At 39.8% G+C, this 27882-nt stretch overlaps 1 protein-coding gene across 2 annotated transcripts in view; it reads left to right on the top strand.

Annotated features, from left to right (window-relative positions):
• The first annotated feature begins 1766 nt into the window (after positions 1-1766).
• ATIC (5-aminoimidazole-4-carboxamide ribonucleotide formyltransferase/IMP cyclohydrolase) overlaps positions 1767-27882 on the top strand; it is a 61730-nt gene continuing 35614 nt past the window's right edge. For both annotated transcript variants that reach the window (XM_083374473.1, XM_083374474.1), the window contains exons 1-7: positions 1767-1939; positions 3298-3424; positions 18240-18316; positions 19077-19143; positions 20835-20923; positions 25354-25505; positions 25620-25776. In XM_083374473.1, coding sequence (XP_083230599.1) covers positions 1918-1939; positions 3298-3424; positions 18240-18316; positions 19077-19143; positions 20835-20923; positions 25354-25505; positions 25620-25776 — 691 coding nt within the window. In that variant the 5' untranslated portion in view covers positions 1767-1917. The remainder of the gene's footprint in view (positions 1940-3297; positions 3425-18239; positions 18317-19076; positions 19144-20834; positions 20924-25353; positions 25506-25619; positions 25777-27882) is intronic.

Below are 27882 nucleotides of genomic sequence, written 5' to 3' on the forward strand. Positions count from 1 at the left end.
GAAAACCAAGATCATGGCATCCGGCCCTCTCAATTCCTGGCAAATAGATGGGGAAGAAATGAAGGTAGTGACAGATTTTATTTTCCTGGGCTCCAAGATCACTGCAGATTGGGACTGTAGCCAAGAAATTAAAAGACGCTTGCTCCTGGGGAGGAAAGCCATGGCAAATCTAGACAGCACACTAAAAAGCAGAGATATCACCCTGTCAACAAAAGTGCGTATAGTTAAGGCTATGGTCTTCCCAGTTGCAATGTATGGCAGTCAAAGTTGGACCATAAAAAAGGCTGAGCGCCAAAGAATTGAGGCCTTTGAAGTGTGGTGCTGGAGAAGACTCCTGCGAGTCCCTTGGACTGCAAGGCGATCAAACCGGTCAGTCCTAGAGGAGATCAACCCTGACTGCCAGATCCTGAAGCTAAAACTCAAATACTTTGGCCACCTAATGAGAAGGAAGGACTCACTGGAGAAGAGCCTAATGCTGGGAAAGATTGAGGGCAATAGAAGAATGGGACGACAGAGATTGAGGTGGCTGGATGGAGTCACTGAAGCAGTAGGCATGAGCTTAAATGGACTCCAGAAGATGGTAGAGGACAGGAAGGCCTGGAGGACCGTTGTCCATAGGGTCGCGATGGGTCGGACACGACTTCGCAGCTAACAACAACATTTGTATTTATGTATATAAACGCACATATTTATGTGCATTTATATTTTATTCCTTTATTCAATTATGTTCAATAGTTATTTATAATACAGCAGTTCCTTTTATTAGACACAAAAATGGACACAAATTGAAATTCATTCTGTTTACAAATAGAAAAGAAGTTTATTAGACTTCACAACAAAGTCTAAAAAGTAATGGTTTGCAAAGCATGGTGATTTCAGGAAGGCAAACAATGCATTGTAGCCCAGCACTGAACCACACCCCAAATTCCAAAATCACATATTATACATCCTATCGCAATGCCCCATTCCCTCCTCCATGGCCCCATTGGCTTAGGCTTTGGAGGTTACAATCTATCAGAAGCACCTAAACAGAATACATTATCTCTGCCCCTGTTTGCTTACATTATACTAATAAGATCCCTCCCCTACTATCCTGTTTACTCAGACCATATATGTAGATGCTTATCAATTCTAAAGGAGAGATGTCTCCCATCTTCTACACCTGCCAGGGGTACCAGGCACCAGAAGGTACTTAAAAACAATTCCTAGATGGTGACTCACACTTGGCCCCTATTGTAACTCCTGTTTTTCCCCTCCCTCCACTTGAGGCTTGTATTTTTCCCCATACACTCAAAGCATCTACTCAGCCAATTGATTATAAAATGATAATTATAAAATATAAAATATGATTATATGATAATACTAAAAGCATATATATATATTTATTTTTAAATTTCCTCGCTACTTCGTTATTTTCCACACTTTTGTATTTATTTGTGATCCTGATATACACGGAACTTACATATTGCTGAAACATGCGAATCTAGCTACGTGACTAACTTTTCATAGAGAAAACCTTAATACTGGGAACAACCATATACCAACATTGCATCTCAATGGTGGAACTTCCGAGTTTTACATGGTACAAATGAGGTAGAAGATACTGTTACTGCACCAAAGCCATTTAGTCCAGGTGACCAGTGAAGGTGGTTTCAGCTTTAACACTGTTCCTTGACTAGAAAGTCTAATTCAGGGATCACTCCCCTTTTCCTTCAGCACCCAAGCTCCCTGCATTTCTTTCCACTTCTGCCTCAAAGCCTCAGTGATTCAGTTCTCTCCCCGCCTTCCCAGCATTCGATACTAACTCCACCCCCTTCCTTCAACTACGGCCTCATTTATTTCCCCCGCGAAGGGCAGGCTTTCTTTCTCATCGCTTTTTCTTCTCCGGGACTGTTTTCTTGCAGAGGGTCTACAGACATGGCTTTGAGGCAACAGCTGGGTGAGTTTCAGTTGCTGCGAGTTTGCTGCACTGCAAAAATTTTGCTCGTTTACTTTCTCAGCAGCAGAAAACGCCCCACTCTGAAAGAAGGGAGCACCGCCCGTTGGAGGGCTCTGCCTGGTTTGGTGATTAGCTCACGGGAGGGCTCCTCTTCGGCCTGGTGTTCTCTGTGTGCTGAAGTTCTATCTGATCTGTTCAATGTTATTCAGAAGCAAGCCTCGTGACCTGTATTGACGCTTTTCACCATATGGCTTAAATTGAAGGGAAACTTACACAAAAGCTACAAAAGGCTAGCAAACAGTATCTGCATGAACTACTAGGTGATAGAGTGTTAAAAATCAACGTGCATAGTTAATCAGTGTCCTGATAGGTTAAAAGTTTTAACCCCGACCTATCCAAATTGCAAGTTAAGGCCCACGAAGATCAGAAGCGAGTGGAGTTTCTTTCTTGGATTGAATCCCTTTCAACTGTTGTTGGAAGGTTGCCTTTTTCAATATACCTTCTTTGGCTCCTGATGAATGTAATCCGCAATTTTTCTCCCTGGTTTGGTGGTTTCTTTTTTGCATATTTTTTCAAGAGGAGCTTGCAAATACGCAGGGACAATTTGCAGTCTAAAACGTAAAGTGCAACGCGATCTTCGCCATTTGATTCTTATGACTGCGGTGCAGATTTGCAAACTTCGAATTAAATAGAAACCTTCGAATCCTATTGAAGAACAGAGTACAAAACCAACATGTTACATCACATTCACAGTGCACTTTGCCCTCTTATTTATGGCCAATACATTTTCTCTTGTGGAATTCCTGGGAAATGTATATGAAATAATATGGGTAGGAATAAATTAACAAAAGGAAGAGCTATAGCAGCTGCACCATTATTCTGTTATCCCAAACATTACATCAGTTGGGAGGCAGAAGGAAAATTGAAAATGTTCTGTAAAATACATTTTGTAAAAGCTCCAAGATTGTTATACAACCCTCTTTATTCTGATAGTAAACAAAAATTATTCTGGGCTAGCTCCCTCCACCAGTGATGCCTTCCTCATGTGAATTACAACTCCAGCAACACTGAAAGTGATTGATACTGTAATTCAACACCTACTGGAAATGCTGAATTATAGAAGATTATTGTTAAGTTATGGTGAGAAGTGGCAATGTTTCCATTTAATGATAGCAGGAAAGGCAATGCATAACTGCAACCTACTTGGTACATCAGTTTTTAAAAACAATCTTTTTTCATTGGTGATTACCAGTTCTTATAATAGAACTATAGTGAGTTTAGCTATATAACTGGTCCTGTATGAATGTGGGGTTTTCCTGTATATCAATATTCTCATTCAAAAATTTCTTTTGTTTCAGCTTTATTTAGTGTCTCAGATAAAACTGGCCTGGTGGAATTTGCAAAATGTCTGACTTCCTTGGGTTTGACTTTGGTTGCCTCAGGAGGAACAGCAAAAGTTCTTCGGGATGCAGGTTTGAATGTCAGGTAAAATAAAAGATTGGACTTGATTGGATCTTGCTGTGTTGTCTCTGGGCTTGGGCTGACAACTGGGGTGACAAAGTCTCACTTTGCTTCTTCTATTACGTCACAAATACTTACTTTGAAGGATAATGAGGTTCTAATAGTGGTAGATTCCCAGCTGTGCAAGGCTTGGATGAAGCAGATTAGACCAGGGGTCCCCAACCCCTGGTCCTTAGATCAGCACCAGGCTGCGGCATACCAGCAACTGGGCCATGCAAACAAGTGAAGCCCCATCCTCTGTATGCAGGCAACACACAAAACCATGCCTTCTCTGGTCTGCAGAAAAATCTTTCTCCACAGAATCGGTCCCTGGTGCCCAAAAGGTTGGGGGCCTCTGATCTAGACCAGGGGTGTCTAACTGCCTGCCCATGGGCTGGTTGCATCATGCGGAGGCTGTACCCACCCCAGCTCCGGCAATGCGAAAAAAGTTGTGATACATCAAGAGGTGTTACATGACGCAGCGAGTTTGACATCCGCGATCTCTACCCATGTTGGACAAATTATGCTATTTAGGTACTAGCTCATTGCCTGGAGAGAGAGAAAGCATATCAGGTGATGTGTATTTGTGTAATGAGGGAGAACATGGCCTAAGGCAGAGTTCCACAACCTTTCTGGGTTAGTAGCCTGGAGGGGAGGGAGGGGGAAAAGAGGGGGTTGTTTTGTGTGAGGGGCATATGCATGGGTGTGTACGAGCACCCATTGCTTGAGTGATTGAGACAGAGAACCTGTGACAAGCAAGTGAGGCTCTGCGCACTTGTGCGAGTGTGGCTACAAGCGCCTGTGACACTTGTGTGAGTGGGGCCATGAGTCCCTTTGACGCTTATGCAAGTGGGACCCTAAGTGCTTGTAACATTCTTGTGTTTAGGGGCTCACCTGTGCACCCCAGACAGCCACTTATATGGCCCGGTTGCAAATAGGCCACAGACCTGTAGTGGGCCACGGCCCACAGGTTGGGAATGCCTGGCCTAAGGAGATCAACACCCTATATCAAGATGTGCATAATTATTAGGCAACTTCTTTTCCTCAGGCATAATGGACCAAAAAAGAGATTTAACTCTTTCTGAAAAATCAAAAATTATAAAAAGTCTTTCAGAGGAATGCCTCACTCTTGAAATTGCTAAGATACTGGGGCATGATCACAGAACCATCAAATGTTTTGTTGGAAACAGTCAACAGGATCACAAGAAATGTATTGAGACAAAAAGATGCATATTTACTGCCAAAGATTTGAGAAGACTCAAATGTGAAGCTACCAGGGATCCATTTTCCTCCAGTGCTGTTATATTCCAGAAATGCAACTTACCTGGAGGGCCCAGAAGTACAAGTTGTACAGTGCTCAGAGAAATGGCTATTGTAAGGAAGGCTGCAACCAGACCACTGAATAAGACACATAAATTGAAACTGCAAAACTGGGCCAAGAAATATCTGAAAACAGATTTTTCAAAAGTTTTATGGGCTGATAAGATGAGACTGACTCTTGACGGAGTAGAGGGATGGGCTAGATCACTAATGGGCACAAAGCTTCTCTTCTATTCAAATGCCAGCAAGGTGGAGGTGGAGTACTAGTATGCGCTGGCATTATTAAAGATGAGTTGGGTGGACCTTTTGGGGTTGAAGATGGACTTAAAATCAACTTCCAAACCTACTGCCAGCTTTTAGAAGACACTTTCTTCAAGCAGTGATACAGGAAAAAGACTGCATCTTTCAAGAAGATCATGATTTTAATGCAGGGCAATGTTTCATTGCATGCATCAAAGTACTCCACTGGGTGGTTAGCTAGTAAAGGCCTTAAAAATGAAAGAATAATGACATCTGACCTAAACCCTATTGAAAACTTGTGGGCCCTTCTTAAATGAGAGATTTATGGTGAAGGAAAACACTAAACCTCTCTGAGCAGTGCCTGGGAAGCAAACCTCTCTGAGCAGTGCCTGGGAAGCTGTGATTGCTGCTGCACAAAACATTGATGTCAACAGATCAAGAAACCGACAGACTCCATGAATGAAAGGCTTATGACTTTTATTGACAAGAAGGGTGGCTATATTGGTCACTGATTTTTTTTTAATGTCAGAAATATTTATTTGTACATTTTGAGTTTGTTTATTATTCTCACTTTAACAGATGCAACTAAATGAGTGACATGGGGCAAATTTCATTTTTCATTCAGTTGCATGATAATTCTGCACACTAATAATTGCCCAATAATTGTGCATGCATAGATATTCTCCTAAGACAGCCAAAATCTCACTTTTACTTCCTTAAATATTCAGGTTTGAGGTTTATTAACATTTTGGATTGACCAAGAGTACTGCAGTTATTCAATAAGAAAAATTATCCTCCAAAATGCAAGTTGCCTAATAATTGTGCCCACAGTATATACGTGTGAGCAACTACAACCCAGTCATCTTGGATTTTGAAGATAAAGGAAGTCCAAGATATTGGGAACTCACAAAGTCTACTTCAATCCTTTTTCCCAATCTTGAAGAGGATGGGAAAGGAATATAAGAATTCTGGAAATTACTGGTTATACAAATGGGGTTGCAGGAAATAGTTGGTTTCTGTGTCAAAAGTCTGGATGATGATAGACTGCTGGCATGAGATGGGTTGAACCTTACAGGGACTACAAAAATATGTGTAACTGAAATATAGGTTTGCTTAAAAGATTAAAATTGAAACTTGAGGGGTTTTGAAGATGAAAAACGTGATTGGAAGTTAAATACCCCAAACAAAAGTTACAATGTTGTGGAAAGTGCAAAAGAAGTGTAATTATCAATAATGGCATCCACTTTGAGATATATGTTAGGAGCAACTTTAGTTTTTCAAAATCAGACATTGTACCATTAATTATTCCTTAAAAGGTATGTATTTCTGTATCCAAGCCAGTTTCTATAAGATGACTTCACTACTTGCATTCAGTTTCTCGCATATTGAATTATAAGGCTAGCTTGGAATAAATAATTTTCTTTTAACTTTTGTCTTTCATCTGAAAAAGAAAATAGGAATTCCTCACTGCATCTTGGAAAAAATCACTTTTGTGTACAGGTAGTCCTTGACTTATAACACACTTGGTGGCCATTCAAAGTTACAACATCACTGAAAAAAGTGACCATTTTTCACATGACCATTGCAGCCTCTCCATGGTCATGTCATCAAAATTCAGATGTTTGGCAACTGATTCATATTTATGACGGTTGCAATGTCCTGGGGTCATGTGATCACCTTTTGTGACCGTCTGAAAAGCAAAGTCAATGGGGAAGCCAGATTCACTTAATAGCCTTGTTACTAAGTTAACCACTACAGTTAACAACTGGGGCAAGAAAGGTCATAAAATGGAGCAAAATTACTTAACAAATGTCTCATTTAGCAACAGAAATATTTATTTATTTACTAGATTCGTATCCTGCCTTTAACTCAAGATGAGCAGTAATACTTGTCCCTCCTATTTTCCCACAACAACAACCTTGTGAGGTGGGTTGGGCTGAGAGTGAGTGACTGGCCCTAGGTCACCTAGCCAGCTTCCATAACTTGGACAGGACTAGAACCCACACTCTCCTGGTTTCTAGCTCAGCACCTTTTCCACCTTATCTAGCCCACCACCTTATCCAAACTGGCTCTCAATGTATATGATAGTAACAAAAACTGACAATCACAATCACTCTGTGAAAAAATTGTAATTCCTCAAAACAATGATGTCCAGTGATTTCATAGAATCATAGTATATGATTTATACATATGTACATACGTGTGTGTGTCTACAACAGCACCCTGTTCCATTGATTTTATATATATATATATATATATATATATATATATATATATATATATATATACACACACACACACACACACATACCGCATATACTTGAGTATAAGCCGAATTTTTCAGCCCACTTTTTGGGCTGAAAAATTCCACTTCGGCTTATACTCCAGTCAACAAAAAAACTTACCGAGGACTTGTGCGCGGCCGAGGCTTTGGTGCTTCCGGGATCGCGCGCACCTCTCCCAAGCCACCGCCGTCCGGAGACCTGCCGACGTTTGGGGAGGTTTGGGGAGGTGCCCAAACCTCCCCAAACGTCGGCAGGTCTCCGGACCTCCGCGCCCTGCCTGCCTGCTTCTTTCCGCAGCGGAAAGAAGCAGGCAGGCAGGGCACGGAGGTCCGGAGACCTGCCCACGTTTGGGGAGGTTTGGGCACCTCCCCAAACCTCCCCAAACGTCGGCAGGTCTCCGGACCTCCGCGCCCTGCCTGCCTGAGCGGAAAGAAGCAGGCAGGCAGGGCACGGAGGTCCGGAGACCTGCCGACGTTTGGGGAGGTTTGGGGAGGTGCCCAAACCTCCCCAAACGTCGGCAGGTCTCCGGACCTCCGCGCCCTGCCTGCCTGCTTCTTTCCGCAGGGGAAAGAAGCAGGCAGGCAGGGCACGGAGGTCCGGAGACCTGCCCACGTTTGGGGAGGTTTGGGCACCTCCCCAAACCTCCCCAAACGTCGGCAGGTCTCCGGACCTCCGCGCCCTGCCTGCCTGAGCGGAAAGAAGCAGGCAGGCAGGGCACGGAGGTCCGGAGACCTGCCGACGTTTGGGGAGGTTTGGGGAGGTGCCCAAACCTCCCCAAACGTTGGCAGGTCTCCGGACCTCCGCGCCCTGCCTGCCTGCTTCTTTCCGCAGCGGAAAGAAGCAGGCAGGCAGGGCGCGGAGGTCCGGAGACCTGCCGAGGTTTGGGGAGGTGCACGCGCATCTCCCCAAACCTCCCCAAACTTCGGCAGGTCTCCGGACGGCGGCGGCTCGGGAGAGGTGCGCGCGATCCTGGAAGCACCGAAGCCTCAGCCGCGCGCAAGTCCTCGGTAAGCTCCGGGCGGTCACTTGCTTCGCGTCTCCTGAGGGAAGGGGGGGCAACTGGAGCGGGCGTGTTTCCTCGCCTGCTGGGTGCCGCGATTTGCCCGGGGAACGCACGGGCCCCGAATGGCAGCGTGGAGCGAGGAAGCGGACAGCCAGGGCTTCCCCGAGAGCCGTGGCCACACAGGGTATTCCTGTGTATTCAGGCTTGCAAAATGGCGGATCGAGCCTCTGCTGGCGGCAGAGGCTTGCAGAGCGCGGATCGGCTTATACTCGAGAATAACTTTTTCCAGTTTTTGGGGGTGAAAATGGGGGTCTCGGCTTATACTCGAGTCGGCTTATACTCAAGTATATACGATATATATATATATATATATATATATATATATATATATATATATATATGTGTGTGTGTGTGTGTGTGTGTGTGTGTGTGTGTGTGTGTGTGTGTGTGTGTGTGTGTGTGTGTATAATGCCCTGTAAATACCATGCACTAAATAATAAATAAATAGAATCATAGTGCTGGAAGAGACTCAGAGGTCTTCTAGTCCAGCTTTATGCTCAAGGCAGGTGTCAAGCTGTGAAGCCTACTGTCTTTAGGACTGCTGCATGCTTCTAGCTTGCCAACAGTGTGAAAGAAGAAGAGAGGAAATTTTTGAATCCACAGGTGCTCTTTATCAAGGTGAGAGCTGAAGAGTTGTTTTGGCTGACTAAAGTTTATTCTCATAACAATTAATGGAAGATATATTAGACAATGTGACCTGAACTGTCAGAGAGGGGAGGGAGTTTTACTCTTTTAATTATCTGTTTCCCACCGTAGTTTCCAAGTTAGCTTTTCTTCAAACTTGCCGGCTTGTTTTATGCCTAATAAAGTTAACATTGGAGTTCACTATGCCTCTAGTGTTTTGCTTGGTTGGGCTTTTCAGCCGGAATATGACAGCAGGAGTCTTAATAACATTCCAGGGAAATAGTTGTCCAGGCCATTTTTGAAAACCTCCTGTGATGGAGCATCTACAACCTAAGGAGGCAACCTGTTCCATTGATTAATTGCTCTCACAGTCAGAAAATTTCTCCTTATTTCTCAGTTGGATCTTTCTTTAACAAGCTTCCACTCATTATTTCTTGTTCTGCCCTCTGATGCCCTAGAGCAGAGGTCCCCAACCTTTTCAGCACCAAGGACCATTTCCATGGAGAGAGGTTTTTCTGTGGACCAAAGCCTGCCTCCTGCAGATGGGGCTTTGCTTGTTTGCCCGGACTGGTTTCTGACATGCCATGGCCCAGTACCGGTCCACGGACTGGGGGTTGGGGACCCCTGCCCTAGAGAATAAGTCAATCCTTCTTTGTGTCAACTATCATGTCCCCACAATCCTTCTCTTCAGTAAGCTAGACATATCTAGCTCTCTCAGTTGTTCATCATGCAGTTTAGCCTCTGGGCCCTTTATCATCTTTGTTGCTCTTTTCTGGACACTTTCTAGGGTCTCAACATTTTTTTGTATCCTGATAACCAGAACAGGACACAGTATTTCAAGTATGGTCTCACCAGCATAGTGTAAAGTGGTACTACTTGATGCTATCCATTTGTATGATGCTATCTGATATGTGATTTAGTCCTATACGTTTGTCACCCTCCCCACCAGTTTTAGTTCAAATCCTTCAAATGAGCTGACCAAGTTGTTTCCAAACGCATGCTTTCTTGTCCTTGTCAGGTGCAGTCTATCTCACTAGAAGCCCTTCCTGTAGGTTAGGGGTGTCAAACTGTGGGCCCACAGGCCAGATGCGTCATAAGAAAACCGTGCCCACCCCATTGCAGGCAATGGGGAAAAAGCTCTGATACGTTGCATGACATCATGTTACGTCATGAGTTTGACGTGTCTGCTGTAGGTAATGGATCTGTCAGAGGGGATGGATTGTGGTTCATTTTTGATGCATGATAAACAAAGAAAACCCGAAGCATATCTTCTACTATTAACCTTTTTAATTACAAAGAAACTTATAAAAACACAGAAAGGCTCACGGCTACATGTTTATCTCACCAGAGAACACAAAGAAGAGAAAAGAGAAAGTAAGTTTTGCTTTGGACATGCGCACACAGTAGTAAACTGGCTGAACATGAGACACTCACCATGGTTACAATGATAAGATAACAAGACTGCTTGCAAAGTACAAAACCATAACTTGCTTTACTGAGAAAACAGAAAAACGCAGTGACAGGATCCATGGTCAAGAAAGCCAAAGTTCCCATGGTGGCACCATCCTTTGAACCAGCAATTTACTTCTAAAATCCTCTGTGCCCTCATTGGATATTGACCTTCAATTGGAAGTACAGTATAAATGAGATGACCACCTGTGCTCCTAATTCTTTGGCTATCCTGCATAGTCCATTGAAATTGCTTTCAGAGTCTTAGAAGTATTATTTGTCCCAATATGAAAGAAGAGAAAGCAATAATTATTGACAGGCTGGATTATTTTGGTGAGCCTCTCCATCATATCTTTAATCTTTGCACTTGGAAGACAACACATTTCCGGACTTCCGGGTGGCAAGGCTCCGTTGCTGACAGCCTTTTAGGCTGTCAGCCCCGTCGTTCCGTAGAACCGCCGAAAACAGTGCCGATCAGCTGTTTTGGCGGCTCGGAAGCCCGCTCCTCGGGAGAAGAGGAGGGGGTGAGCGCCCAGGCAGGGGTAGAGCTCTCCCAGACCGCCAGAGTTGAAACTGGTGGTTGAAGTATTGAGCCCCCCCGAAGCCTGAGTTTGCTCCGGACCTCGGGACGCCTCTGCTCCAGGGCTTTGGAGCAGAGCAGGATGCAGCAACCATCCCTGCCAGCGAGAGTGAACTTTGGATTACTTGGATGCAGGCAGAGCTGTACAGGAGAACCATGTTAAAGCAAGTATATGATCTTTAACTCAGTGGACTTTGTGGAGATTTCTAAAAGTGAAAGTGCACAACAGATTTAAGTGGGTGAAAATGGCTGCCAAATCATCTAAAGTTCCTAGAAGCGCGGGGGCTTCCCCGGTGCAGCAATCTTCGTTACAGGCTTTAATGCCCCTGCACCTGCACCTGCACCAGCTTTGACAGTAAAAGATTTGCAGGATGTTTTGCAAGAGGCTATGAAAAAGCAATCCCAACAATTAGTTGAACTTATGGATGAGAAGCTTACAGATCTTATGGATGAGAAGCTAACAGAAATAAAGGCAGACATCTTACTTGCATTTCAAGGCATGGCTGTTTGCATTGAGCGTTTGGACGAGAGAGTGGAAGAACTTAGTCAAAATAATATCAGATTAGATGCTAAAACGATGGATGCTGAAACTGTGATGGATAAGATTGACGACGATTTAACCATGGTGCAGTACCATGAGATGGAGTTTGCTGTGAGAATTAGGGGCTTAAAAGAGGATTCTAAGGAAAATTTGAAAAAAGTAGTTTCAGAAGCCCTGGAAGGTGTTTTGGGGCGTTCAGCAGAAGATATTATGGTGGATATAGACAAAATATTTCGTGTTAATTCATGGATTGCAAGACAAAGGAAATTACCTAGAGATGTGGTGGTTTATTTTACAAAGAGAGCAATTAGAAATGAGGTCATTCAAGCTTTTTATAATAAATTTGCAATTGCAGAGCAAGAAGTTTTGATTTTAAAAGAGATCCCTCCAAAAATTTTAAGAAGAAGAAAGGAGTTTGCTTTTTTGGCACAAGAATTAAGAAGACGGGATATACAGTTCAGATGGGAGATTCCAGTGGGTATGGTGGTGATGTATGCAGGCACGAGACATCGTCTTCTTACAGTGTTACAGGCACGTGATTTCTATGCCAATGTTTTAAAGGCAGTCCCTATACCACTTTTGGAATCTAAAAAGAAGAATGGTGAGGGAGAGCGGCAATCACAAAGTAAGAATGCACAAGGTGCTGAAGGAGTTACGCAGCTGAAAGATGGAGAATTCCAGAAAGTTACAGGAGTGGATCAAATTTCAGTATCATCGGAAGAGGTTAGAGACCAAAGAATGACACGTGCTGCTGCTAGACGAATGAGACAAGAGCAAGAGCAGCAGAGAGTTATGACGGCACCTCAAAAACTTACTTATAGTGAAGCAGTGGGAGGAGCGCGACCAAAGAGAGTGTAGGTGATTTTGGAAGAAGCACTCCAAAAGCTTCAGGTCGCGAAAGATGGCGACAAAGCTTCTAACCTGGAATGTTAATGGTCTAAATTCACCACATAAGAGAAAGAATTTCAATATTTAAAGCAATTTAAGAACAATGTTATTTGTCTACAAGAAACACATATTATGGATCAAAAGTATTTGTTTAACTCAAGGTTGGGTACACAGTTTATTGCTTCTGCGACTGATAAGAAGAATGGAGTGGTCATTTATGTTAAGAACACTTTGACAGCGACTTTAATTGAAACAGATAAACAAGGAAGATATGTTATGATTGAACTGTTAATAGAAGGCAAGAAAACGCTTTTGGTTGGATTATGTGCTCCTAATCAACAACATGGAGATTTTTATAGTTTATTACACAGCAAGATTATTCAGTGGGATTATAAATCTTGTATCTTTATGGGAGACTGGAACGGCGTTTTGAATGTACAAATGGACAAGGGAGGTCTTTTTAAAAGCATCCCAAGTCATGCTAAACTGCCTAAATCTTTTTTTGAGATGAAGGATGACCTGGAACTGAGAGATGTTTGGAGAGAAAGGAATTTGCAAGAAAAGGACTTTACTTTTTTCTCTGACAGGCATCAATCATTTTCTAGGATTGATTTTGTATTAATTACCAATGATTTCTTTTCTAGGATTAAGAAGATCAAGATTTGTCCAAGAACTATATCTGATCATAGTCCAGTATGGTTAGAGATAGAAAAAGATAATAGGGATAGACGGTTTTCGCACTTAAATGAAAATTTGTTTAGATACCAGGAAAATGTGGAAGAGTGTAAAAAACAGATGAAGGAAGGAATTTTTTAAAATTAATATGCATAAAGGTACTTCTATTGAGATGGTTTGGGATGCAAGTAAAGCTTATATGAGAGGTGTATTAATATATTTGAATAATAAATATAGACGTAAATTGGAATTCAGGAGGAAAGAATTAGAGGACGAAATTAAGGAAAAAGAAAAGGCTTTAATTTTGAATCCATCTGATGGGAAGATCAAAGAGGTAATTATTTAGGGGTCAGTTTGACAAGTTAATGGCAGATCAAGTGGCAACTAATTTGCGGTATGCTAGACATAATACTTTTTGTAATGCTAATAAACCAGGTAGATTGTTAGCTTATTTGTTAAGGAAGAAGCAAAGGGCTGCTAATATAGATAGAATAGAACATAAGGGTAAAATAGTGTATCAGCAGAGTCTTATTAAAAAGACTGTTGTTGATTTTTATTCTAAGTTGTATGCTAGAGATAAGATTAGGTAAAAGGTAAAGGTTCCCCCGCACATGCGTGCTAGTCGTTTCCGACTCTAGGGGCCGGTGCTCATCTCCGTTTCAAAGCCAAAGAGCCAGCGCTTGTCCGAGGACATCTCCGTGGTCATGTGTCCAGCATGACTAGACGCCAAAGGCGCACGGAACGCTGTTACCTTCCCACCGTAGTGGTCCCTATTTTTCTACTTGCATTTTTACGTGCTTTCGAACTGCTAGGTTGGCAGAAGCTGGGACGAGTTAACAGGCACTCACTCTGTCACGTGGCACTCGGGATTCGACCCGCCAAACTGCCGACCTTCTGATCGACAAGCTCAGCATCCTAACCCACTAAGCCACCGTGTCCCTTTTAGAGATAAGATTAGAGATGTAGATATAGATGATTATTTGACAAGAGCTAATATTCCTGTTCTTACGCAAGAACAAAAGGAAGGGATGAATCAATTGATAACTGATGAAGAAATTCTTTTAGCAATCAAACAATTGAAAGTGGGTAAAGCGCCGGGTACTGACGGATTGACTGCTGTGTACTATAAAAATTTGCAGTTAGAAATGGTGAAGCCTTTAAGGGAATTGTTTAAGACAATTCAAATGGGAGGAGGGGTAGCTCCATCTTGGAAGACTGCTTTTATTTCTTTGATTCTGAAGGAAGACCAGGATGTCACCCAAGCTAAAAATTATAGGCCAATATCACTTTTGAATACTGACTATAAGATATTTGCAAAAATTTTAGCTAACAGATTAATGAGGGTAATACAACAAGTAATTCATGGTGACCAAACTGGATTTATAATGGTAGACAAATGAAGAATAACGTGAGACATATTGTAGATTTATTGGAATTTTTGGAAAGAAACAACCAGATCCCTGCAGCGTTGATCTTTTTGGATGCTGAAAAAGCCTTTGATCAATTGGATTGGCAATTTTTGATGAAGGTATTAGAGAAAATGGAATTTGGGGATAAATTTTTACAACCAATTAGGGCAATATATCAAAAGCAAACAGCCCGTATAATAGTTAACAATAGCTTGACTGAACCATGTAATATTGAAAAGGGCACAAGGCAGGGGTGCCCGTTGTCACCTCTATTATTTGTTCTAACATTGGAAATATTACTGATTAAAATACGTGATTCGGAAAAAATTAAGGGAGTTCAAATAAGAGACCAGGACTATAGATTGAGGGCGTTTGCAGATGATCTGGTTGTTACAGTAACCCAGCCGGATTATTCAGTTGTAGAATTGATGGAGATAATAATGCAATATGGGAAAGTTTCTGGATTTAAGATCAATGTACAAAAAACTAAAATATTGTCTAAAAATATGACAGTATCACAAAAGGCTGTTTTAGAAGAACTAATGGGATTTGAAATAGTTAAAAGGATTAAATATTTGGGGATATATCTGTCAGCCTCAAATGTGAAGTTTTATAAAAATAATTATGAAATGTTATGGGGAAAAATACAAAAAGAATTAGATAGTTGGAAAAAATTACAACTATCTCTATTGGGAAGAATTGCGGCTGTGAAAATGAATGTTTTGCCAAACTTTTTATTTTTATTTCAAATGATACCTATACTTAAAAAGGATTTAAATTTGGAGGAATGGCAAAAAGGAATTAATAAATTTGTTTGGGCAGGGAAAAAACCACGAGTTAAATTTAAGATAATGCAAGATACGTGTGAAAGAGGTGGTTTTAAAATGCCGAATTTCAAATTATATTATGAGGCTGCTGCTTTGTCAGCAATAAGTGACTGGTTTAATTTAACACAAGGGAGATTATTAAATCTTGAGGGTCATGATTTGTTATTCGGGTGGCATGCATATTTATTGTATGATAAGAAGGTGGATAGTGTGTTTAAGACATATTTTAAGGTGTGCTCTGTTGTGAGTTTGGAAAAAGTATAGACATAAGTTAAGCTACAAGATACCCATCTGGGCAATACCTAAACACGCAATAGAAAATATAAATGTGGGATTTAAACATGATGAGACTACATATAAGGAAATTTTAAGTTTAGAATGGAATGTATGGCAATTAAAGCCATATAATATTTTAAAAGAAGAAAAGATTGTAGAAACTTGGTTTCAGTATGGGCAATTACAAGCTAGATGGAAAGAGGACCAGAAAACTGGTTTTTCGATGACTGATGAAAACTTGGTAAAGCAAATTAGAGATCAAGGACAAGCACATATAAAGAGGATATATAATGCATTGATAGAAATTGATTCAGAAACGGAACTCGTTAAAGACTGCATGATAAAGTGGGCTCAAAATTTTCAAGAAGTTATAACAATGGATACTTGGGAAAAGATCTGGGTTAGAAATGTGAAATTCACACAGGCCCAAAATTTAAGAGAGAATTTTTATAAAATGTTTTATAGATGATGGCATTTAGATCCTAAAAAATTAGCAAGTATGTATCCGAATTGCCAGCCCAAATGTTGGAGGTGTGGTTGTGAGGATGCAACGTATTTTCATATATGGTGGACTTGTAAAAAGGTTAAAGCTTTTTGGATTAAAATTTGGTGGAATATGCAAAAGATATTTAAGAAAATGATAAAGTTTTCTCCACAATTGTTTTTATTGGGTATTATTACAGAAACTACTGTTATAGATATTAAGTTGATGTTGAATTTAATTACGGCAACAAGACTTTTAGTAGCGCAATATTGGAAGAAGGAAGAACTGCCGACTATAGAAGAGTGGACTTTAAAAGTTTCTAACTTGGCGGAGATGGCAAAGATTTTAGCGTATTTGAAAGACCAATCGCAACAGAGATACATTGTGGAATGGAGGAGATGGATTGATTATATTCAGAATAAATATGGGACTAAAAAGTTTCATTTAGCATTTGAATAAGTAGTGGATCTATATGATGTATAACTAGTTAGTAGTTTTTATTAATATTTTGACGATGGCGAGTTAAAGTGCAATAGAATTTAATGTTTTATTGTTGTTAGCATATTTTAGATTATGTTTGTTTGTATTTTTATACCCTGTATTCAGCTCTGGGAAGTTGGAGAGGGGGGAGGGGAGGGGAGGGGGAGGAGGGGGGTTTTTTGTATTCAAAAATGTATTGTGAAACTTTTCAATTAAAAAAAAAGGAAGACAACACATTTCCCTTAAGAATTTGTCTAGTCTACAGATTGTTGTCTCTGTTCCTTTAAATAGTGAATCTCCAATCACCAACACATGCCTTTTTTTCTTTGGGAAAGTCTGAGCTACTTTACTTCTGTCACTGGTACATTTGGTAAAGTCAGGTGCCTGCCTGTTAGGAAACAGGCAGGTACCTGACTTTGCCAAATGTACCAATGACAAGAAGTAAAGTAGCTTATATCCTTCCTGGGGGAGGATATAAATATGAATATTTCATTAATTGTTAATTGTTAGTTAAGAAAATTATAAATTATTTAAAAAATCTGATTACATATGCTAATATGCTATATAGACCCATGTAATAGACTAAAGACACAGCAATAATTGCTTAGTAAAGGAAGGAATCTGTCATGGTTAATGTATTTCCAAATAGCTAAAAAAATATTAAGCAATCTTGCTGGAGGAGGAGAGACCCTAAGAAAAATGGCAGAATTTGAAATATTTATACAGAACCAAAATAATTTATTAGGCTGCATTTACAAACAATAAAAATTGATAAAATAGATGCAAAATTTCAAAGAAAAAACCCAGTTGTCAGAATCCATTTATATCACATTCATAAATGTATGTTTAAAACATTATCCCCCCCATGGATTCTGCCATCTCCTGAGGAAGGAGGAGCGCATGTGGATTCAGCCTGCCTTAGGTTATTTCAAAGACCAAGGGAAACCTTTTGAACTGGGGGAACAAAAGTGAGGGTTAGAGAAGAAGGCATCTGGCCTGTGTCTTCATTTAAATCTGTAGAGGAAGAAGGCAATAACCATAAAGATTCGAAGTTCCTTTTTTCCCACGAAAGGGATGACACGAAGTAAAATGATGGGGGCTGACCAAATGGGGTTGAGGGAAGGGGGGTTGAACCGGGAACCCTTTATAAAGTTTCAATTTGTAAAACAATACTAAGTCCTGTCTTGTATTTCCACAACCAAGCATGTCCTAGTAAAAGTTCCTTTTGTACTAGAACTGACTCCCAAGAGTTTTTGTTTTCCTAAGACGTGGATTGGGGTGGATCCTGACACCAGTGGAACAACCTGTGGAGCAAATCAATAAAATTTATACCAAGCTACAATCTGAAGGAAAACATAGAACATAGTACAAAATGTTCCGAGGTGGTTCCAACGTGACCAAAAGTATTAACCCCTCCATTTTTCCCCAAGAATCCCAATTTGACATGAAATAAGTTGACACAAGTAAATGGTATCCACCATTCTTTATTTCATAGAGCAGACATTTTGCTTTTGATGCACGACTTAATGTATTCTTGTAAATAATAAAACAGCAGTCTAAAAAGGCAGCAAAACTGAAGCTTAGATGCTAACCCTTTTGTTATATGAATGATGTAGGTGCTACATAAAGTTTCTGATTCCTCATTTGTTTTTGGAACAGAGATGTTTCCGATCTTACTGGCTTTCCAGAAATGCTTGGAGGACGTGTGAAAACTCTTCATCCTGCAGTGCATGCAGGTATGTTACTCTGTTGTGAGTGAATTAGTACTTTATTAGGGTCCTAGAACAGCTAATAACAAAAAACAGATTCTCTTACATAAAATTGATACTGTAATTTGCATGGAGCTGCAAAAAAGATGGATTGATTGGAGTTTCAGTTAATCTATAGCAGCCTTCCTCAGCCTGTTGCCTTTAGCATGTCATCATTTAAATAAAAAAAGGAATGATGAAGGGATTCAGGATTGAAGTCCAGGGCATTTCAAAAATAGCCATCTAAAACTGCTGTTATTCAGACAGCTAACTCGTGTCCCAGTTGCATCCAGACTGCAAGCTGGGAACTTGTCATAAAGGATTCTTCCATATGAATGCATTTTTCAGCATGGTAGATATGCGAGACAGGAGAAGGCATTTTATCTCTGATACCTTGTTTCACACATCAAAGGCTGAAAATAAATCTATAGAATAATTTAAAATAGTGTGCGTTGCAGATACTGTTTCTCAGGTAACATTTTTAATATATTTACAACTTCTTGGCTTGTTTCAAAGCAATATTGGGATGATTAGGGTTAAAAGAAAAGCCAGCTTACTTTCAAGAGTAAAACCATTACAAGAGAATGTAATGGTACTTTTTTTTCTTCATACACCAAAGGTTTTCATATGATTTTCTTAGTATAGGTCCCACTGCTATTTGCCATTGGCAATCTTTAGCAAGGGCTTGAAGGGACTGGACTGTCTTTTACATTTTCTCAGCCTCTCCTTTTCCTCACACAAAAACTAGGCATCCTGGCTCGTGACATTCCACAAGATAAAGCTGACATGGAGAAACTGGATTTCAGCCTTGTAAGGTAAAAAGGGTGGTTAAAAAGGTAAAGGTTCCCCGGCACATTTGTGCTAGTCGTTTCCAACTCTAGGGGCCGGTGCTCATCTCCGTTTCAAAGCTGAAGAGCCAGCGCTTGTCTGAGGACGTCTCCGTGGTCATGTGGCCGGCATGACTAGACGCCAAAGGCTCACGGAACGCTGTTACCTTCCCACCGTAGTGGTCCCTATTTTTCTACTTGCACTATTACGTGCTTTCAAACTGCTAGGTTGGCAGAAGCTGGAAATTATGAAGTCAATTCATATCAATTGATGGAAGTTAACTTGCATAGAAATTAAAGTTTGTTTTTCACTATAAAGTAGCCCCCCGTCTCTGTGAGTGCACATTTTCAGAATTGATGCCTTTTTTGTGAAAGGGGGGAGGGATGTGTAATTGTGCAACAAATGGACAAATCTTGACTTCTCATCATTTACTTTGAAGCAATGGCAAATATGCCCTTTTAAGATTTACTTAACTTTATTTGAATTTCAACATGTAAGTCAACCTCAGACGTGAGAGGCCAAAGTGTCAGGGCCAGTCTTTGATGCTGAGATTTGGGGTCTCCTACTCTTCTTAGTCTGCCACTGCATAACTTTTGCCCCTTTCTTTAATCAAATATTGAAAGAAAACTTAATACATGGTGAATTTAGTATTGGAGTGACAAATGTTCCAGAAAGATATGCAAATAGAATGCTTGTTTTTTTATTTATTAAATGTTTATGCACCCATCTCACTAATACAGCAATTCTGGGTAGTTTTCGGTATAATAAAAAGTAAAAAAGGTAAAGAATGCAATTAAAATTAGTAGAGTTAAATAGAAAAGCTAAAAAAACAAGGTGATGGGTAGCCTTAGGCTAGGGATCTTCTCTACCTGGTCAGCTACCCCCAACATAATATGCAGAGCCCAGTTTTGAGGCTAGGGATCTTCTCTACCTGGTCAGCTACCCCCAACATAATATGCAGAGCCCAGTTTTGAGATTCTTCCAGAAGGCCAGGAGTGTGGAGACTTATAACTGAAGGCAGTCATGGTGAAAGTAAAAGTTGCTTTTCTAACCTTTCAATATTTTCAATATTCTGAAAAACTTTTTTCAATATTCAAAGTCAAATTCATTTCCAGCCAAAAGGCTCAAAATGCTTTTCAATATGGTGTATGAATAGCATCTTCTTTGGAAGTGCACTGTATCTGATAAATTATTGTTATTGGGACTATTCCTTCTTTATTTATTTTTCCCTAGCTGGCAAACATTCTAGAAACAGCATATAATGGAGGCAGTCTGTTGGTATGATGTAGACAAGTTCCAAAACTTCCCATTAGTGAAATCTGAAGGATGTAATAATGTTAGCAGCATGCATTAGTCAGCAGGAAAGCCATGCTCACAGAAATGTGCTCTTACCTTGATTTATTGTAGTGCTCTTCCTTTAGCCAAACTTGATAGAAACTAGGAAGATCCCCATCACCAGAGCACCAGTGTCAAACTGCCTGAAAGCAATTTTCAGGTGATGATTCAGGAAAGACTAACTAGCATAAGATTCTTCATGGGCCACAGCAGGGATAAAATAACAGTTGCATTACATTGAGACAAGATAAAAAAATATTTTGTTGGCAGAGAGTCATGCAAATGACACTTGTGTCTTTTGAATTTAATTTAAAGTTAAATGCTTCCATGCTTCTTTTTTTAGAATTGTAGTTTGCAATCTATACCCGTTTGTCAAAACGGTGGCCTCCCCAAATGTTACTATACAAGAAGCTGTTGAACAGATTGATATTGGTAAGTCAGTATGGACTATGTATTATAAACATATTTTGCTTTGAGTCACTACTTTGTTGATACCATCACCTCTTAAGTGAAAGTAGTCTTCACATATTGTGTTCATATATACTTTCTCCCATTGACCTTCCCATTTTTGTTGCATGATACTCTGCTAAGGAAAGATTTGGAATTATTAAGTTAAAGGCCATGTAGGCCACTGAGTCCTAGCCTCTGCTCATTAATGCTCTGCTCAGATCAGAGCATCCCCAATATGTGGTTTCATTAAGGTAAAATAGTTCTGCTATTGAACAACTTTTGCTGTTATAATTGTTTTCTAGCATTTAACTGGAATCTTTCTTCTTGGAACTTAAGTCCATAATTTTGCATCCTGCATTGCGGAGCAGAATTTTAGTCTTGATCATCCAGTATTTGAAGAGCACCGTCATGTCCCTCCTTGGCCATCTCTTCTCAAGGTTCCTCCAGTGTGTCCTCATTAGCTTTCTTGGTCTCTTTTTCTCCATTTGAACATAGGAGTTTTAAATTCATTCAGAGTCAAGAGAGAGAGTAGTTATATGTCAGTCCTATTATTGCACCTTATTCTTTCCCTGGTGAAATGGATAGAAGTGAACAAAAATGAAGTTAAAAAGTGCTAACATTTCTTCCATACTTGACAACATTTTGCCATATTCAGCTCCTCTCTTTATCAACTTCTCCTGCCTACTTATTATTCTTGGAATTCACTTTGTTAATATCCAGGATACATGTTTATTGTTCTCCTTGAAATCAAGAACTAAGCATTACATGATATTCTTCTTCCTGGTACTTTCCTAATGGTCAGTAAGAAGTGAAGGGTAGCTAAACCTCTTCTGGCTTCTTCCATCTTATGAAAGAGAAAGTTATCAGCAACTTTCCTAAAAGAACCATATACAGCGAGGGGAAAACTTATTTGATGCCTAGCTGAATTTGTCAGTTCTCCCACTGACAAAGAAATGATCAGTCTATAATTTTAATGGTAGGTTTATTTTAACAGTGAGAGACAGAATAACAACAAAAAAATCCAGAAAAAACATTTAAAAAAAAGTATAAATTGATTTCAATTTTAATGAGTGAAATAAGAATTTGATCCTCTATCAATCAGCCAGATTTCTGGCTCCCAGACATCTTTTATACAGGTAACTAGCAATCAATCAATTGATCAGAAGCACAATTGATCAGACCTACACAAGACTGGAATGGGCTACAGGACTTATCGCCAAGCAGCATCACACAAAAAGAAACTCGCCCAACATACCAAAGAAACTACTGCAAAAGACAAATTAGAAACAAAAATATAAGCAAGAAAATGGAAAGAGAACACTTATCCGACCCTGACAGATTATATCCCAGAGTTCTGAAGGAGCTGGGACAAAATCCCTCCTGAGATGTGTGCAAACCTGGTAGCTAACTATAAGAAAGGTCTGACCTCTGTGATTGCCAACAAAGGTTATGCCACCAAATACTAAGTCATGTTTTCCGAAGGGGTCAAATACTTATTTCACTCATTAAAATGCAGATCAATTTACAATTTTTTTGAAATGCATTTTTCTGGATTTTTGTTGTTGTTATTCTGTCTCACTGTTAAAATAAACCTACCATTAACATTATAGACTGATTTCTTTGTCAGTGGGCAAATGTACTAAATCAGCAGGGGATCAAATATTTTTCCCTAACTGTATTGCAGTTTGTCTTCCAAAGTATATTATGGAAATTAGAATCATTACTATTTTGTATCTTTTTCAAATATATGCTGATAGTAAAGTATTGCGGCAACAATATGAACTCCAGTGGTGCAAAATATTTTTATATCTCAATTTTGGTTTACAGTTTTAATCCTTTGCTTGGGTATCATAGAGAATTGTTTTCGTCTTTCTTTGATCTGGTAAATCCTCTCTCATCAGTTGAGAGAGTCAATCCTTTGACTTTTTCAGTAACTTCTACAAGCTTGCACATGCTACAAATGTATGCCAGATTGTTTCCTGCAGGAACAGATCTGTGCCACAAGTACTGTAGGCATGACAACAGATTCCCATATCTTCACAGTTGTTATTTCAGGTTCCACTAGTAGAAGGATTTTGTTTGTTTTTGTTCCCTTATCAGGTTAGCCAAGTGCATGCAGTTAAATTAGAGGAAAATACCTTCAGGAATTTTCTTGCCAGTTTGCTTTGACAAACTGCAGTTAGTGCACCCCTGTTTGCTTGTTAACTTATTGTAGTATGGAGATATATTAAATAAAAAAATAAATATATGCATTGCTGTGATTTGCATTTAATAGAATTAAAATGCCTGTGAAGACTTTTGATTGAGGCAGATTACTTGATATCAATGTCATGAATCACTGTTTTCATTGGATCAGATTTTGTGAGATTGATTTGTTTTTAAAGGGGTACTTTTTGAAATAGTTGCTTACGTTGACAGAATTGAGTTTGTCTGAAGTCTTCTTTCCGAAGTCTGAGTTTTCTGAGACTAAGTATTCATTTGTATGTTTCCTGTATAATAACGCAGTTTACACAGTTCCCATAATAACATGGTTCAGATATCAATGAGTGATATTTGTGTTCCAACAGTATTCTGTCCTCTCTTCATTTTCCTCTTATTGACATGTTTAGGCCTCAGTTCCACTGAAATAGTCAGCTTGTGATTGGTATATGTGCATAGACTACAAGTGGAAGTTAATGTGTAGGTAATTCCCCCCCCCCACCGTTATATGTGCACATTTTTTGCAAATCAGAAATTTAATGAAAGAATATTTAAGCATGATTTTATAGTATTGCACAAACATTGATGAACATTTTAGTGGGAGGCACATTTTTTCTTCCTTAGAGAAAGGAGGCAGTCACAACTTTTCTTCCTTGTGCTTCAGTTTGCCAGAAAGGGATTCAAACACATCTTTATAGTTCTTTTTCTTGTTTCCTAGACTCAGCCATGGATCAGTTGGCCCTGCCAGGCTTGTATTCTTTTTCAGGTCCTCACAGACCAGGTGGCATGTCTAATGGCTTGACACATTTCCAGTGTCGTAGCTTAGCTGTTGGCTTTCTTTCTGTTTTGTCACTCTTCCTGGGACATCTATGATGACCATAGCTGCATCTTAGTCAGGATGCTCTGGTGTTGGCATGGTTTGCTTTTGAAATGTTGCTCACTCTTAGGGGAAGGCAGAATTCCTTGATCCCCATGAAAGTATAATTCAGACAAAATGATTCCTCTGGAAACCATGAAACAAATATTTATGGTAGACTTTTTACAAAAGTTATTAGCATTATTTTGAGAAGACAATTCAGAAATGGTTGCAGAAATATTTGTGTGGGTTCTACTAGTAATGCAGACTTTTGAATTACTGGGAGGCTGACTGCAATACAGGTAGTCGTAGCTTTGTGTTTAAGGACTGTTCAAAGTTACATCAGTCTCAAGAGAGGGTGCTTTATGGTCTGTAAAACACTTCTGGCCATCTTAAAATATCATACCAGCCACTCCACAATCACATGGCCACATTTTGGTGTTTCATAACCTGTTTGCACTTATGACTGTTTGCCAAGTGCCCCGTGATCATGTAATTACCATTTGCAAACTTCTCTGCTGGCTTCCCTAGAAAATCAATGAGGAAACTGGCAGAGAAGGTTGCAAGCCACTGCCACCTGCCAAGAGAACTGCTTGACCCCTCTATTGAGCTGCAAAACAGGGGCTTGAAACCTGAAAATCTGAGTCCCGTTTTTGCAGCACTGTGAAGGCATTCTCTTCCACACAGACAGGAGAGTTCAGCCCCTCTGAAACTTTCTAGCCATCTTTCCAGTGAACGCTGCTCTCAAGGCTACAAAGATTTGTAGACTTCAGAAAGATGACATTTTCTAGCTTTCTAGCCATTGGAAAGACTAGAAAGGTAGTGAACACCACCATTCTGAAGACTAGGAGGATTTCTAGCCTTTAGAATGATCGTGTTTGCTAATTTTCTAGACTTCCTAGGCTCAGAACACTAGTAAATGTGATCATCCTCCTGATAGTTTGGAAGGTACCCTATCCAAAACACACATTCATAAAAGAAGCCTTCCAAGATTGTGAGAATGGGGCTTGCCTGCAGAAAAAGGCAAAGGTAAGTGGACCTAGCATATTGAGGTGGGGAGAGGATCCGACCCTCCCAACCATGGTAGAGCAGGCAGAGAGCTCTTCCCTTGGAGCTCAGCTTAGCAACCTGTGCAATTGCTTAATACTGCAACTGGGAGAGCTCGGATTGCAGTTGTTGAGTGAAGCAATCACGTGTCACTTAACTGCTTCCCACAATGTCTGAGATTCTGATCCAGTCATGGTCAGAAGTTGAGGACTATCTGTACTTGAGCTATAAATTGTAGATGTGAAAGGTAGTGAGTTCTATATAATAAATGCTGAATATGATGTTTTCTGTGCTTCCATTTTTACCACAGGAGGTGTTGCTTTACTGAGAGCTGCAGCAAAGAATCATGCCCGGGTGACAGTTGTTTGTGATCCTGGAGATTATACTAATACAGCAAAAGAAATGAAAAGCTTCTCTGATAATGATACCACTTTGGAAACTCGGCGTCAGTTGGCTTTAAAGGTAAAGTGTACTTATGACCACCTATATAATGTGCCTGTTATATGGAGAATTTTCATATTTTCATAGTTTTTAAACTACTTTCATGACAGCTGCATCTCTCTCACACTTTTGTAGGCCTTTACTCACACTGCTCAATATGATACAGCAATTTCTGACTACTTTAGGAAAGAGTACAGCAAAGGAGTATCTCAACTTCCACTGAGATATGGCATGAATCCCCATCAGATTCCTGCTCAACTCTATACTTCAAGGCCTCAACTTCCTCTCTCAGGTAGGAGGCACTCAAAATCCACTCTGAAGGCACTCCAGCAGGATCATTAATAAATAGCAATATTGTTCAAAAATATTATGTTGCTGTAGTCATAACTAATTTTATCAGGTAGGTCAAACCCATTATTTTCATTTCCTAATAGCTTAAGCTTAAAACTACCTATGTTTTGAGTTTATATCTCCAGCACCTGATGAGTAACTGCTATATTGATGATCTGGCTAAAGTTTTGTTATGTGAAGAACAGAACAAATGCCCAGAAGACACCCATTTTCAAAAGGGCAGGGGAAAGAAGAATTCCAGGAGCTAAAAGCCAGTCTGACCTCGGTAACCAGGAAATTTTTAGAGCAAATCATAAAGAACTCAGCCTGTAAGCACCTTCAAAACAATGTGGTTATGAAAGCAAAGCATCTGACAGAATTCTCCATGGTATTCTGAAATGTGAAATGTGTGCTAGATTGCAGATGTGTACATAGCCGAGTAGAAAATTGTACTCAAAAATGCTTATTTGTCAAGCTAATGTGAAATGTCAAATGCAGAGCCACAAAGTTCAGTCTTGGATTCTGTGCCCTTTGACAATTATTAACAACATGGATGAGGACATCGAGAGAAGTTTTATCAGATTTGCAGATGACCCAAAATTAATTGGGATAACTAGTGCCCTAAAAGAAAAAATGAAATTCAAGTAATCTTGAGAAGTTAGAAAAATGAAGTAAGAAAATGAGATTTAAGAGAGGCAAATGCAGAGGTTTTCACATAGGAAACAGAAATCAGATGCACTGGCATAGGATAGGCCACCTGAAAGCAAGACAAGAAGCAATGGACAGAAACTAATCAAGGGGAGAAGCAACCTAGAACTAAGGAGAAATTTCCTGACAAACAATTTAGTAGTGGAACAACTTGCCTCCAGAAATGGTGGAAGCTCTAACATTGGAGGTTTTTAAGAAGGGATTGGACAACAATTTATCTAAAATGGTATAGGGTTTCCTGCTTGAACAGGGGTTGGACTAGAAGACCTCCAAGGTCCCTTCCAATTCAGTTATTTTGTTATACTGTTGTTATTCTGTTTAATAAAAGCAAATATGTTGTTGGTGGCAGGATTAGAGCTGATTCTAAAATCTGATTCTCAGTTCTTTGTACCAGTAAAGACAACACAATCTAGTTGCTAATGTTGGACTATGACTGGCTAGACACAGATTCAGATTCAAGTTTACTGAAATACTTTTTTTCCAATAAGTGTCTCTAGGTTTAACTCTTCTGCTTCTGAATTATGTATGAAAATGGTATTGCTTATTGTCAGCTGCTGTAAAAAACTTGATAATTAGATTTAGATTTCACTTGTATTTTTCTTCTCTGATCAGAACATTGGGAAAAAAGCTTCTTGGAACTCTGGAATGTAAAGTTTATATATGTACTTTTAAATCTTAGTTTTACCTAGAAGTATTTTAAATCAATAAAACTTCAATCCTCATATAATATAGAATAAATTTATAGATACATTTAACATTTAGCTCTTTTTCCATACCCAACTGTTCATATACGTTTTTGAACTCTAATGATATTACTGTAGCTCTACCGTTATTCTCATCCCTACCTCTTTTTTTCTTTCACCATCCCCTCAGATAGTAACTTTCAAATTTCAATCCTAAGAGAGATATCTGCATTTGAATTATACTGTATGTTTGTTAGCTAAATAATCCTATTCTGCAGTTTGTTGCTGAATGAGTAAAGAGGCTAATGGGAACATAACTTGGGAGCACTGTTCTACTTATGCTGGTAATATTCCCAAGCTAATGTGTAATTGCCTTAACTTGAAACAAGCTAAACACAATTCCTATTCCTCTTTAGAAAACTGTACGGGGATAAGAGTAATTTCTTCAGGCATCTAGAAGATGTCATAGAGCAGGGGTGTCAAACTGCCGGCCCGTGGGCCAGATGCGTCACACGTAAGCCGCACCCAGCCCATTGCTGGCAATGGCAAAACTGTGCCGATACATTACATGACGTCGCAAGTTTGACATGTCTGTCATAGAGTGTCTCAAGAGGGCAGAAAAAGTTCTCCACATTTCTGCTGGTTCCTTTTTATGTTGGATACCTTCTGTAAAGATA

The sequence above is a fragment of the Vipera ursinii genome, assembly GCF_947247035.1.
Source record: "Vipera ursinii genome assembly, chromosome: 1".
Lineage (NCBI taxonomy): Eukaryota > Metazoa > Chordata > Lepidosauria > Squamata > Viperidae > Vipera > Vipera ursinii.